The sequence below is a fragment of the Plectropomus leopardus genome, chromosome 9 (assembly GCF_026936395.1).
Source record: "Plectropomus leopardus strain MGB_pleo_1.0 chromosome 9, ASM2693639v1, whole genome shotgun sequence".
NCBI lineage: Eukaryota > Metazoa > Chordata > Actinopteri > Perciformes > Serranidae > Plectropomus > Plectropomus leopardus.
The window spans coordinates 11,872,332-11,888,130 of NC_142184.1; the positions used below are offsets into that span (position 1 = coordinate 11,872,332).

The 15,799-nt window shown below is 38.2% G+C and overlaps 1 protein-coding gene across 1 annotated transcript; it reads right to left on the reverse strand.

The window, feature by feature from the left end:
- Positions 1–132: 132 nt before the first annotated feature.
- On the reverse strand, positions 133–15,424 carry LOC121946468 (rho-related GTP-binding protein Rho6-like). Its single transcript, XM_088081980.1, has 5 exons — positions 15,150–15,424; positions 13,017–13,104; positions 5,495–5,604; positions 4,761–4,895; positions 133–3,539 (listed from the first exon to the last, which is right to left on the reverse strand). Exons 1-5 carry the CDS (start codon positions 15,267–15,269, stop codon positions 3,294–3,296), a joined length of 699 nt encoding a protein of 232 aa, XP_087938106.1. The 5' UTR covers positions 15,270–15,424; the 3' UTR covers positions 133–3,293.
- Between the last annotated feature and the right edge of the window lie 375 nt (positions 15,425–15,799).

A 15,799-nucleotide genomic window follows, 5' to 3' on the forward strand; every position in this document is an offset into this window, starting at 1 on the left:
AATGTGAATAGTTAGCCGGGATAGGCTCCAGCTCTGGGCTTCATGGGCTCTATATGGCCCATGAAGTACAATGAGTTTGAAAGCCCTGATTGAAGGTTGATTTATAGGTTTAGTGCAGAAATAATCACTGACTTGTTAATGAACTTCAGACATATTTATTTAAATAAAGATTTAAAGAAAGCTTATGACAATAACAAATACAGAATTCAGTCAATAACTTAAGCCATAATCGGCAACTTGACACAAACATATTGTTTTGCTTCAGTAACATTCCTTTTAGGGATTTATAATAAACAGTTTAATTAAGAAGGATATGTACAACAAAACAAGTCTGTTAAAAAAAAACACACAAGCAAGAGAGAAAAAGGTAAATGCAGCTGAATATTGAACCAAATGGAGCTTTGTTTGAAATAACAACTGAAGCAGAGCTACAGAGACACGTTGTAGACGGCGTGTTGTTTCCAACAACCCACTCGTGGCTGCTACCAGCGTGGGGGTCTTTAACACCATGTGGAGATCATGAGCACTCCGCCACTCCCTGAAATGTCCAGCCGTCACCTTCCCAGTGGCTCCTCGTCTAATGCTACAAATAAAAGGTGAGGCGCCCTCTCGGAGAGCCGTCTCCCCCCCCGCTCCCTCCCTCTCCCTGATGCAGGAACCCGCTCATGCCTGCCCCTGTTCACGCTGTTGCTAGGCAACACGTAAAATTCCAGTGTTCTGAGCATCCGGAGAACTCGGAGCTTCTCGGTGCAGACCTACAAATCATCAAGTCCTCCATTAGCTGAGCTGTCAACAGCCGCTAATGCCAGAAGACTCGAGTGAATACAAGAACAACATCAACAGCTACCAAAAAAAGAAAAAAACAAAAACCACAAGCAAGTAGAAACATCCAGAAAAAAAAGCTCTGTAATAAATGAAATGTCAAGAATACACTCAGGGAAGTGGAAAAATATTTTTAAAGCATAAAAAGGAAGAAACATCATTCTCCAGACAGGACCCGCCTGTTTGTGTGATTCAATTTAACCTCTCCCACCGACCATCTCAGAGACATTTACCGTTAATGCTGCTACTAAAAGGACAGGTCACCCCAAAATTTTCACTCATACATATTTTCCTCTTACCTGTTGTGTTATTTATCAATCGGCCTGAGAGATGTCTGCCCTCTCTCCAGAATAATGGAAATACATAGAATTCGACTTGTAGTGCTCAAAGCGCCCAAAAAATAAATTTAAACACCTCAACAGCAATGTCTCTTTCGAAAAATCATGTCCCGGTTACTCCAGGCCTCCAGAAAGTGTGCCAGGCTTTAAAGCCGATTTCCGTAGTGGCCAAAAAGTGTAATTACACCTTCACACCCAGCTGCCTGTAGTCTATAGTTTCTCGGCCACACAGCAGAAGTAGTGTCGATCACGCCCGCATCTTCTGGGTAATTTTCGTAACCATTTCGGCTTCGTGCTCCATTAAGCAACTCTCATAGGAATGAACGAGGCCCCATATTCAATGCTGTATCCAGTTCTCTTAATACATCCACGGGTTACTCATATCAGTCCACAATAAAAATAGTTCCTACAGTCCAATGTAGGAACTATTTAGGAACTATTTTCTTTCTCCTAAACTACACCTGCTAACCAAATCACTGCACAGAAATCCAACATTGCTAGCTTGTGGAGATAAGGTTAAAATTAAACGATACAGCTAGCTCACCTGGCACCACTGAGTTAATTAACATTACAGGTAAGTGGAGAACATTAATGTTTACATCTTGCGCTGACACGAGCCTCTCCTTCATAAGAAGATAAACGCTTTCCTCTGCGTGTTTTTTTTATATCTCAGTAAAAGAAAAAACGTCTCACATTAAACTTATAACAAGGTCTGTGGATTATCTTGAGTACCCAGGTCACGATTTCTGTAAAGAGACATTGCTGTTGAATTTTTCAAGTGTATTTTTTGGCGCTTTGAGCACCACAAGCCATCTAGTTCAATTATACTGCAGAAAATGCAGACATCTCTCTGGCTGTTATCTCCAACACCCAGCAACTCACACCACAACAGTCTAGATTGATAAATAGCACCACAGGTAGGAGGAAAAAATATATACATTTGATTTCAAAACAAACTGTCCCTTTAACATTATTCAGCTTAACCCAGAACTAGGTCCACATTACATGTTTATAGTCCACAAAGTTAAAAGTTGAGGACTATTTAAATATCCACGAGGCAGTGGATTAAAAAACAAAAACTTCTAAGACTCCTTTTGGAACAAAAACATAAATCTTTTATGTTTTATCTTTCAAAGACCAAGAAAAAATGAATTTTTGCTGGATGAAAAGCTGGTATCCATTAAGCTGCTCAAAGGGAAACAGTGAGATGATGCATCATTAATGGAACATCACTAAAATCAAGCCTTATGACAAATAACACTGAACAATTAAAGACTGCTGTGGTGATGAAAGAAGATCTGACAAAAACATGCTCAAGACGCTTTACACGGCCCGGGATTTTGTGTTTGTTTTTGTCCCAGCGTGTCCACCCCTCCACTGTTTTGTGGCTCATGTGAGTGCTGAGTCACACTGCGCTCCTTCAGATGTGCTCTCCGTTCGTCCTCCGTCTGCCTTTGCAAACGAACACTCTGCGTTGCCAAATCCCTCCCTTCTCTACCCCTTTATTCTCCACTGTCAGCTTTAATTTCCAAATGAAATACTGTGAGGGGTCAGCGGGGGGAATAATTCCTTCCATGGCTGCTGTTTTAAATTCCCCAAGCCGCATTTCTGTAGGTACCACTTCCTGTCACTGTCAGATTTTACATTTCATCTCGTTGCTCAGCCCATACCGTGACCTTAAAGAGACATTCGGATAAAGAGATGGATGGGAAAGGGCACCGCTATCAGAATTTCAAATGAGGGTAATGCAGTCAAATGCAGTGTTTACAGCCTCTCTGAGAAGAGGAGGGACTGACCTTATTGGAGCTCTCGCAGCAACCTTTATGTGAGGAGTATAACAGGCCTTAAAGCGCCTGTTATGCTCTCTCTTTGTACATATTTAATAGATCAGAAATATTTTCAACATCAAACATTTTTCACTCTGCCTCTGCACTGTGTGCTGGTGATGTGTCATGATCAAAAGTTCAGTGTCAGGGTTGAATATAGAGAGTGTCACATTTTTTTTTTAAGTCGTTGACGTGGAGTTTGGGATGTTGCAAAGGAGAGAGACGCTTTTAGAAATGCTCTCTTTCCCTTACAGACCCCACACTGACACCACCTGCTTGTCTTTGCCCTGTGTGATCTCAGCAGTATTCACATGATGGAGCAGCTCTTGGACTTGTCCTTGCTGAAGGTGGAGGACAGCAACTCTGTCTTGCTGGGCAGGTGAAGGAGTCTCTTGGAGAGGCGGCGCACAGGGCTGGGTTTATTGGCAGCCTGGAGTTTGTTCATGCAGGCCAGCGCCGCGGTACGGAAAACACTGTGGATGCTCTTCTCTGATGTGAAGGCTGAGCACTCCAGGTAAGCTTCTGCTCCAAGCTGCTTGGCCAAGGACGAACCCTGCGGTGTGAGGGAGGAACACATACGTTAAGCTCAGTTGGATTAAATCTGTGAAACGTGATCAAATTGACTTGATTTATTTCAAAAACATGAAAAAAGCAATAAGCAGCTAAAGAAGAAATGACCTAAAAATAGCACAAAATTTGTAAAAAAAAAACCAAAAGTATAATCAAAGTCTTATTTATACAGTTATATGATCAGTACTTCCCAAACCCCTTCATTTTCATTAAAACCTTACTATTTAAAACACTTCAGTACTGAGCAGGGATGAAACATATACACACACTGCTCATCCAGGCGCTGGACTGTCTAGGCAGAAGTTTTTAAATCATAATGTTTTAGCAAAAATGCATGTGATCATAAAATACTGAGCACATGAATGGTTAAGAATTGCATTATACTGCGTGAGCTGTGTAAGAGTTTGTGAACAGATATTTTCATCAGAATCTTCTGTTTTTGGATTCTTCGTTAACCGTAGAGGCATGTGGGGAAAAAAAAGATTTCTTTACAAATTCAGTGTTAGAGAGGGTGAGTAATTGATATAGAAAAGTAAATTTTGTGGGTGAATTGGCATTGTAGTCAAAATCACCTAAACTAAGTCATGACCACAACTTTGAGAGGTTAAGACCAAGCCAAGACTATAACCAGAGCAAGTTCCTCACTGCAAACACACTCTAACGATAAAGCATGATACAAACAAGTCATATTTGATCTGAGAGATTCACATTCTCACAAAAACACCCACAGAAAACAAATTAAGATTGCTTTTTATTCACTTCTTTAAATGCCATACTGTAAATATGTGTGTGCACGTATAAGTGTACCATGAGAAATGTCTTACCAAAAGGCATTGTGGAGTCGAATTTTTACGTGAGGGAATCTTCCTTTTCAATGAGCAAATCAATACAAACACTAAGGGCCTGAAATCAAATGAATCATCTTTATTCTACACTATCCCTGCAGTTGTGGTCTTGACCAGTCTTGAAATAAAATCCTGTCCTCTTTGTCTGAGACAAGACTGTGAAGAAATGCCGTCTAGTTTCAGACAAGGCCGAGACCTTAAAAAATTGGTCTTCAGACCGAGACCAATCTCGAGTACTACAACACTTGGCTGAAGTATTCCTTTAAAACAAAGGGGGATTTCTATGAGTACACAGTCTAGACAGAGGATAGAAATCTAAATAGTCACACAGAGGAAGAAACAGCAGTCATGGAACAAACCTGTTCATGGGAGATGGGAGTCTGTTTCTGATTGGACAGCTCCATGCGCGTGCATACGTCTGTGCGCAGGTCTGTCTTGCAGCCTATTAATAGGATCCGTGTGCTAGGACAGAAGTCCTGGATCTCTGCTTTCCACTGAAAGGAAGAGAGAAACAGGTGTCAGATGAAAGTGCAATTAGTAAATGTTCTAACCATAAATGTCTAATGTTTTTTTTCCTGTAAAAGTTGCTCATTGGTGCATGAAGCCAAAAAAGTTAAACTTCAGGTTTAAAATGATCCAGATCTTCCATATCGTTGGACCCATAGAGCAAGTCGGGGTGGGTTTATAACAAATATAATGATAATTATTGCAATAAAAAAATCATTTAATAGAAATACAATAAATGCTCAGTAAATCGTTGCTATAATTAAACTGCTCAAACACCTGTAGAGGGTGGCAGTAATGCACCTTAACAGCAGTTTCCACCCTCCATTAACCAGAAGAAGAAGAGCCACTAAGCTAATGTGTATGTTAATGTTGTTACAATCAACGCACTCATAGACAAGGGTTTTTTGTACGATTACTTTTTCCATGTATGACGGCATGGCCTAATCCAACATAAAAAGAGTGAATATGGGAGAGGGCAGGTTTTTGATCAAAGTGGCTACCACCTGCAACTAATGACTAAAATTAAGTTGTTGATAATAGTGTTGTCAACCTATAATCATACTGCAGCAGTTCGTAACATTAATACCTTCTTCAGGGCACTGTCCACTGTGTCTGGTCGGCTGATGTCGAAGCATAAGAGCACTGCATCTGAGTCGCTGTAACAGAGGGGTCTGACGTTGTCGTAGTATGGAGAACCTAAAGGAGACAAAAATTAAACACAAAAACAATTTTTTTAATGTAATTTAGGAAAGTGGGGACTTATGTAATAGCAACACCTTTTTTTTAAAAAAAGGAAAACATTTATTGAAGTTTTCCCCATGGTCAGCAGAGATAGAAACAAAAAACTCTGCGGTCGGAGTCCAGCTGACACCATTATAATGTTCTATCACAATCAGCCTCCTCATTTTCACACAGTACAAACACAGTCACATACACCCCTGCCAAACTGATAAGAGAGCAAATCATTTCACCAAGCTGGATGCCTCCCACTGAGAGGAATTTTTCCAGTAAACTATAACTCTCTGAGTCACGGTCAGCGCAACTCTGCACCAATCACAGCTTTCCATTATTAGTCAATAACAAACTTTATTTACTGGACTTTTCTCTCAGCAAAAAGAGAAAAAAAATATATACCAGATGTCCTGTGGAAAATAATATAATCATATTGTATAATACACTTCCCAAGATTTTTAGTTTGGCTTACATAAAGTGCCAAAATACAGACACTGTCTGAGAAAAATTATGCAATTTTAATCTGTCTGTTAAATAATGTCTCTGTCTGCATAAAAAAATATTTTAGATTAAAAAATACCTAGGTCATTGAAAAGTTTTTGTCTTAAAGCAAAAACTTTTCAAGTTTTTGATACAATTGTTAGCTGGTTAGCCATGCTTAACATGGAGTCTGGAAATAGGAGCGAGACTGTCCTACAGTAAGAGAGTTCACTCTTCCAACTATCAAAAGAAGCATATTTACAATGTCAAAGTATTTCTTTAGAGATGAATTCAAAACAAAATGCTTTTATATTAATGAAAATTATGTAGATCAAGAGTGAGCATGGAAAACTCAAAGCAGGACTTTCCATTGCCAAATTAGTGACAGTAAACACATTTTGACTAAACAAAGAACCAAGTAGGATCAAAATGTTGTCTTGAGTATGGAGAAAGTGTGTAGGCATTACTTCATTTGCAAATGAAGTTGAAGAATACAACACTAAATAAGGATGAATGGTGAAGTGAACCAGTGCAATGACCACGGTAAGTTACGGTCACTGATGGTTATATTTTTTTGTCGTGCCATCTAATACCATCAAATTTAATCACTGGATGTTCATGTGTGCAAAAGTCACCAAAACCTGGCTGCAATTGCATGCTACATTCAAGTGTTTTGTGCAGCTTGCAGCAGGAGCACTGTTAGAGACGAGTCTTACCCAAAAAGTGATTAATGTATCTACAGGCTCTCAGTTGCAACATTGGAATACACCTCTTCATTTTAAAACCGATCTATTTTACACATTTTTCTTGTAAATTTACAATTTGTATTCATTGTTTTCAACAAAGTGGCAACCTCTGGAACTAAAAAAATAAAGCCAACACAAAGTGCCCGAAAAAGTTCCTCTGATGGCCACTTCAGGCTGGCTCCAAATCAATCAGTCCCCATTGACCCCCATGTTAAAATGCCCAACTCTAAAGCAGAAACACACATGTAAACTTACAGCCTGGTACAAAAAAATACAGTTTTGGTCCCTTTGGCTAATTCCAACGTCCATGTACAAAGGGTGAATTTTTATATAAGTCAACAGTTCAAATGTTATTGAGGCCCAAAGTTGTGCATAATTAAGGGTGTGGGCTCTGAGTGACAAGCGGTCTGCAAGACGTATGTGTCAGATCCAGCCCTCACTCCTAACTAGCTCCGTTTTCTTGTCTAAGTTTGGTCACCTCGTGTCACTTTTGGCTCCAAAGATCCAAGATGGATGCTGCCAAAATGCCAAAATCAAAACTTGAAGATAGGAGTCCACACACTGATTATTTTTATACAGTCTTTGCTCTTGACTTGCAATAGGCTACATGTTTGTTTTTCTATTCTTTAACTATCTTTATTGTGAGACAAATTCCTTGTACGAGAAAGCCAGAAATGCACCTGACTGAAGGTGATTCATCAGCAATGGATTTACTTTTCCAACAAATCTCTAAGCCACTAACAAACCAAACCTCAAAATAATATCACACACCATTCATCACCTCACTCTGACAGTCTACCCTGATCGTTGTCTCATAAATACGACACCTCAGTTATGAGAATGTGAATTATGTTGGGAAGGAAACTCACGTTTCCATAAACAGCCCGGCTATATGTGGAGCTTTTTCCTTTAACTCTCAGGAAGACTCCTGCGCTAAAAACAGACTGACAGGATGTCCGTTCTCCATTGTCTTCCCTCCGCCACCTAATCACTCCCCGCACACCAACGCGAAGATTTAATTTCCTACTCCTGTCCTCAGGGGCCAAATGTGCACCAGAAGCGTTTCCTTGCAAATAGAAGAGGATATAATTATAACAGGAATAGATACTTCTAATAAGCTTCCAAAGGAAATAACTAACAGTCACGCTGTTGGGATGAATTCTCTCCTGAGGCATTAATTAAATGTTTTTACAGCAATATTTTAGAGTACTTCTTTTCTGATTTACTCAGTTTATCAGGGTGTTTGACTTAAATCTGCAAAGTAGGACCACTTATACAACTACAATCTATCAATAACACTTTTTTTTATTTTTTAGAGGGAATCAAAGCGGCCATCACATAACTATCCAGGGTGATGTAAGGCTTGAGAAAGAGGAGGCAGAGAGATCTAAAGAGGACACAACTTCTAGCACCTACCACCTCCCACACATTAGCAGCCCCCTGCCTGAACACACAAACACACACAAACCACACACACACACACAACTCTTTCTGTTGAGCAAACAATTATGAAACTTCGCTCTCTACTCTCAAAGAAAGGAAGAAAGAAAGCGGCGGACTCACAAGACAAAAGAAGACTGTGTGACTTTATAAAAGATGCAATGTGAAGTTGGTGCATGTACTGAGGTGAAACCTGTCCTCTCACATCTGTTCTTTAAATAAAAGATCATATATTATATCAAAGGAAGAGATGTGGAACAATGTTGTAAGAGCTGCAACAATAAGACGATTATGCAACATGTTTATGGCCAAGAAATTAATTGACTCTTTCAATAATTGATTGATCATATTAGGTCATTTTTTTTAGGCAGAAATGCCAAATCTTCTCTAGTTTCAGCCTCGAAATTGTAATGATTTGCTGCTTATCTAATGTGATTATAAAGTAAAGATCTTTGGCTTTTTTGGAGCCATGACTGTATATAAAGATGTCTGGCATAACACAGAGTTCCTACAGTTTAAGGCAAGTTTTACAGCAGTTTTACAATAATCAAAATCCTAGGAAAAAAACATGAACCAACCTCAAGTATAAAGGGCTAGGGAAGGGTTGCACTGAATATTTATAACACGCAAACACACAAACAAATGTGTTCCTTTGTGATCGTGCTCCTCACACTCTCACTGCCCTGATTCCCATTGTGAGTTTGAAAAACCTCTTGCATAAAATAGACAGAACCTCATACGCATTTCCTACCGTTACAACCATGCCACGAAATATTGGTTTAATAGCCAATTTTCATTAAATCTGAGCTTCTCAGTGTCGTCCAGGGTACAGTGAAAGCTAGCAGACAGTGGATCCTCTATTTGGAGCATCCTGGCTAGTCGCAAAATGTGCTGTTGGTTGCTCTATCCTGATCTGCCTGAAGTTAATATAAGAGTCATTCTTACTTAAAAAAAAAATAGATTTTAACAAATATTGAAATTTTTGATTTTTTTAAAAAAAAAAACGCCAATTCATAAAATCATACTTCCTATGTCATGCTTCCTATGTATGCATTTTTGAGACTTATGAAAGATTGATTTAAAACATTTTAAACCAAATAAGGCCTTATTTTTACATGAATGAATCCAATGCCTTTAAAAGATCCACAGGAACCCTGATAACTCAATACCGCCGCTCCACTTTACCATCGCTACTGCGCAAACTCTGGCTCCGAATGATGTCACCACACAACGCAGAAATGCTCCTTTCAAATTTGGCTTAATTTTTATACAGTGGGAGAAAGTGGAGACACAGTGTCAATATTTATATACAGTTTATTTTTTAGTACTGTTGGTTGAAAAAAAAAAAGGAGACATGAAGATGTTAAATTGAAAATCTTTTTTTTTTAATTAAAAAATATTTTCTTTAAAAAATATCAAATTAATCAATGATTAAAAAAAACTGTTTTTCCATCTCTTTTGTTATAAATAAAAATGACAAAGAAACAAGTCAGGCTAACAGGAACTGTGTTTGTGTGTGTTGCAAAAGTAAATAGGTGTTATGCAATGTTTCCTCTGGAAAGGGTGACTGTCCAGAAAGTTTTTACTCCGTGGGAGAAAAACACACAAACCTACATCAGTTCACTGCTGGTTTCAGTTACATAAGACCTTTTTTTTTTTTAGGCAGCTCACACCATAAGGCAGTGAGGAGGTCATGCATATCTTTTCACTCAGTATCCCTCACTTGTGCCTTCTGTTCACAGCGACTGTACACAGCACACACACACGCACACACACACACACACACACACACACACACACACACACACACACACACACACACACACACAGTTGCACACATAGTAAGACAGGACGCACATACACACACGCACGCTTCCACCCCCTGCATGGTTGAGGCATCCCCCTCTCCCCTGTGAAACAACCCCTCTGCAGGCCAACTGGCACAGATCGACTTCCTCTGAGCACAATGCCTCAGCCAGCACTGTTATGAAATAAATCTCTGCTGGAGTGGATTTCTAATTGATCCTATTTAAATATGTTTCATTACATTTTTGTATGTTTAATCTCACTGTGTCAGTGGGCCATGAATGGTGTATGTGTTACAGCCGCAACTAAGATTGCAGCAAATTTGCTATCTGCAAATTTCTTGATTCATTTTTTTTGGTTTGTTTTTGTTTATAAAATATCAGAAAATTGTGAAAAATACCTTTAAAGGTGGTGTCTTTGCATTTGTTGTTCCATATACAGTCCAAAAACTAAAAGATATTCAGTTTAATATGATATAAAACAGAGAAAATCAGTCAATCATCACATTAGGGAAGGTGAAAACAAGATATCTATTGCATTTTTGCTTTAAAAAAATGACAAAATTATTAAAACACACTAAAGAAAGTCATATATTATATAAAAGAAAGTTGGTTTTAAAATCCTACAAACATGTTATATAACAACTTTTTTTTAAAAATATGTGAATAATTTGGGACACATTTTTCAATTACCTTTATTATAACACTTACTAGAGCTGCAAAGATTAGCTGATGAATTAATTAGCCGACAGAAAACTAATCTGCAACTCTTTTCGACCACGAAATAATCATTTTTACTTTTGAATCAGAAATGCTGAGAATTAGCTGGTATACAGATGGTATAAAGATAACGGACGTGGCCGCCGTGACGTCACCCATTTGTCTGTGGATTCAGTTTGAAGCCTTGAGTTTGGTATTTTGGTCGTCGCTATCTTGTGTTTTTGGAGTTGAAAGTGACCAACTTTGGACAAGAGGGTTGACGGTGGGGATGTGAGGGCTGGATCCGACCATATCCGTTTTTCATACCCAGCTGTAAACATGTTTATAAGTCAAGTTTCTGCTGCATTTTAACATGGGAGTCAATGGGGATTTAGTCGGTTTTGGGTCCAACCTCAAGTGGACATTTGAGGAACTTCAGTCTTAGCTCCGTTTCTTCAGCTGTGGACGGTGCTGTTCGATTGTTTTTCTTGTTTGTTTTTGTCTTTTAATGTAAGAATTTGATGCTTTTCTCTGTTTTTTCTTAAAATTCACTGTAAACTGAATATCTTTATCTTGGTTTTAGACAATGATCTAACAAATGAAGATATTTGAAGACATCAACTGGTCCTCTGGTAAACTGAAGAAACATTTTTCACAATTTTCAAATGTTCCCATTGTGAGTTTGAAAAACTTCTTGCCTAAAATAGACAGGACCTCATATTAATTGACTTGTACTGCTACAACCATGCCGCAACACATTTTTTAAAAAAAAATATCGTTCAGATTAATCAACAACAAAAACAATCATTACTCACAGCGTTAATACAGTTCAGAGAACTGCGAGTGTCTTTTTTCTTGGATTTCCAAAATATGTGATCATTTTAATTGCTGTTATGAGAGTGTTTTGGGTCGTGTGAAAAGGTTAACTGCAGCAGCTTACTGATATAATGACCTAAAACATGCAGAAGAGTTACGTAAATAGGATCAATAGGAAAACCCATCCACTCCAGTACAGATTTATCAATAACATGAACAGCCCAAAGCTACAACAACGCAGTAAAATCATGTTTGTGATCAAATCAGTCATACTAAACTGAGAAGCATGCTGTTTATTGCATATGTGAATATATGAACACATTGAGGGACTAGAAACTTAGCAGATAGTTGAAAAAAAACTCTATATACTGTGCAGTTAACTAGAGATTTTACAATCTTGGGTTCCCTGTTTGTCTTTGATTATGGGGTCTGATTTCATTTTTGCATTTAAATTTTTTTAATGCAAAACGGTGGATTTTGCACCCAACATGCTCAGACAGGCTTGAGGGTCAGGCCTGTGGTTCACTGCCTGCACCAATCCACCAAGGAAGATCCCTCAGCAGATTTCACAAGAGTGAAAAGCTGCTTTACTGCTTCAAAACAGGATTGGCAGATGTGACGTCTGAAATTCAGCAACAACACTGTTTTGTTAAACAATGACAGCGCTGGAGCTTCATTTACAGTTACAGTCAGCCGACTCCAGGCTGACTGAGCTGTTGTTGGGAGTGCAAAAACCTCCAAATATCAGCCCGTGACTACGGTCACTGAAAAGGACTTATAATTAACCCCTTGAAACCTAGACTGACACCAGTTTTCTTGTGCTACATTCGGACACCTTGTACAAGCTAAATGACCCTTTAAAAGCTGAGCAAATTGGTCTGACTTATTTTACAACCATTGGGAAAAAAGGCAATGACCAACTTGAAATGTCTCACAAATTGCAACAAATTTTACCTAAAAGAAAAAAAGGGAAAGAATATTGGAAAATAGTCAAAAAAAATGGGGAAAATGTGCATAAAACTATATCTATTATCATAATAATGTTATATTTAAAATAATGTTAAAAAAAATAATATAACATCACATGATATAATATATTTTTTAAAACTAATTTTAAGTACTTTTTCAAGGTCAATTTCTTCTTTCTTGAGAAAGTTTTTCACTAACCAACTGACTAACTAACTAACAAAGTTTTGGGTTATGTCTTGTTATGTTTTTGAGAGAAATCAGAACAATTAGTTCAGGTTTCAAAGGGTTAACTCAAAATACACAAAAGCTCAGGAAGAATTTTAAACTGAGTCAAAGATCTCCATCTTTGATCTCCAGCCTAGTTATCTGACAGGTTTGTATTAAACTGTGGTGATAATACAAATCTGTGCGTAATTCTCACCTGATGTGTCCCAAAGGCTGAGCTCAACACGCTGGTCCTCCAGCTCCAGACAGGCCGTGTAGTTCTCAAACACTGTGGGGACGTAAGTCTAGAAATGGACAATAAAGAAAATGGCTTAGGGAGCATTTATCACAAATCATAAAAAAACAGAAATAGTCATTATTTAGAGCAGGGATCTTCACAATTCATCAAATATTGCCGCTTGGTCAGTGGACTTTCATGTCAACTTATGACACACTAAGTGCCCTCTGCGTCTGTTGCTGACGTCACAGGACAGCATGTCAGTTTACTCCCGTTACATGCATTGTGCCTCTTTTCACAGGAAATGTGCAGTTTCTTGTTAGTCTTTTTCAAAATAAACTTAAAAAGTCACTAAAACACCTCGTATTTACATTAATTTCCTTGTGCAACAAAAGCATGTGGTTAGGTTTAGAAAAAAACATCATAGTTTGGCTCAACAGGCAAACGGGAGGTGAACATCGGGCTCACGGGTGAAAGTGTGGGATTTGTTGGATTGTATAAAATTAGGTTGCATATTAAACTTGGCCTACAGTGCTGCTGTATAAACATAACCTTTTATGGTGCTTACAATACTGTGCTATTAAAATAAAAATGATTGGCAGATTTATTATTTTGTTTATCATGTTTGTTTCTGAGGTGGAAGGTATAGTAGAGTCTCTTTCTCGAAAAGCTACAAAACGTCCACCTAGGTTCACAAGAATGTCACTTTACTTAAAATAAGATTGCTCATTGCCCAATATAACTGTTCACCAACTAGTCTGACTCACTGTTATCAGATGCTGCATAGTGATTTTAGTGTTAGCTAAAGCTCCTACAAACAGCTCCAGACTTTGAAGCCAATCTTACATTGTGGCCAAAAGTGGAATTACATCACCTGGGATCATCCAGTGATGCCATCGGGCCAAGAAAGACTTTTCCCCAAAGACTTACATTTTAAGAGCGACATCAGTAAATCAGTGTAAATGTCTTTTGGAGCATGAAAACCCTCATGAAATGATTCGCCTCACTATCAGGATTTTATCTATTTGGTCCAATAATATTTCTGAGAGAAAGTCTAGAAGAGCTACAAGATTAAATCGTTTTATCCCCATTCAAGTTAGCAGAGCGCTAAAGTGGAAGTCAGCTGTTCGGCCGGCAGAAGTTAGCCACTAGTCTCTAGTGCTAAAGCTCTATGGGTCCGAAAATGTATATATACTGTATATACCAAACAATAATTTGACTTTCCCCATGCAGTAACTTTGAGGACCCCCTGGGGTTAATCAAAAACCCAGAATTTAGAGTGCCAAAACAAGACTAAATGTCCATTACAAGTTAGCAGTGATTCGGTTAATGAGTTTGACCATCAGCAAACAGTGTTAAATATATAATTATTCATAATAAAAAAAACAGCTTCATATTTGTGTTTAAACGACTAAAAGAATCATTTGGCAAATTACCAGTGTAGTTTTTCTTTTACATCAACTCACAAGCTCAGCAGTGCTCATTTAAACCTGTGAAAATAGAGCGTATATCCTTTAATACACATGTATGTCAACAGTACAGCAGTATAAGCTGTATGGCAACATGGAACTTTTTGAAGATAGCGTAAGATAAGCCCTTATTGACCCACTGAGGGAGGATTTGGTTATTGCAGCAGCACAAGGACATAAATAAGTACAAATTGATAGAGAATGTAAAATAAAATAAGAGTTACATAAAGACAAAATAAAAATAGAAATAAAAAAATGTATACAAGAGTAAATAAAGACAAAATAAACAAGCAAAAGTGACAATGTTGTGGTTAATAATAATCTATCATAATAATAAGCCTTTAAGAAGAAATATAATCATTATAAATTGATTGCTGGGATACTGATAAAGGCTACTGTAAATTTAGAAACATATAAAGTATAGTATTATAATACAGCAAATGAAAACTCTTCTTAATCATCTGGTCCTTGTGGGAGAAGCCTGTTTAAGTATTAACTTTAATAATTTTTTCTTCCTCAGGAGGAGAAATAAATCACACAAACATGACCTGCAATTTAAATCACCCATATATTTTTCACTTCCTGTCAGAATATACATCAAAGAGGTAAATAACTGTTGCTGTTGTTAAAAGACATCTCGTACCTCTGGATAGCAGTCCTTGGCCAGGACCTGTAACATCGCTGTTTTACCGCATTGGACGTCTCCGACCAGCACGAGTTTACACCTCGCGACAAACGGCTGCGTGAGTCTCCTTTCCTTCATGGTGAGGGTGAAATAAACCGGGCAGACTGCTAAATGAGAAACACGAGTGTGGATAATGACGGTAAAGTTTTGTAAATCCTCTCAGTGAGCGGCTGTGTTGCTCCTCGTCTCCCTCAGTGTGTGTGTGAGGCAGACAGACAGTCAGTGAGGGGATCACTGCGGAACTTTATATTGTCGCGCCAACCAATGAGCGCGGCGCGAGCCAGAGGAGGAGTGCACGAGGTCTCATCTTGTTATTTGGTGGTAATGGTGGATGATGGTGAAGAAGTGCAGGGCCACAGCTGGGATTAAAGAGTGTCCCCTCAAAGCCAATCACAACCACCCTCAGGGTTCCCGCGGATCCTTAAAAAGTCTTAAAAGGTATGAATCCACCAATCTAAAATAAGGCTTTTAGTGGTATTAAACTGTCTTAAATCAACATTTCAAATGTCTTAAAAAGGCTTAGATATTGGAGATGGGATTTTATGGGGTTTTTTTCTGACATTGTATTGCAAAAGCTCAAAATAATGGCTAATTTAAAAAATGAAATT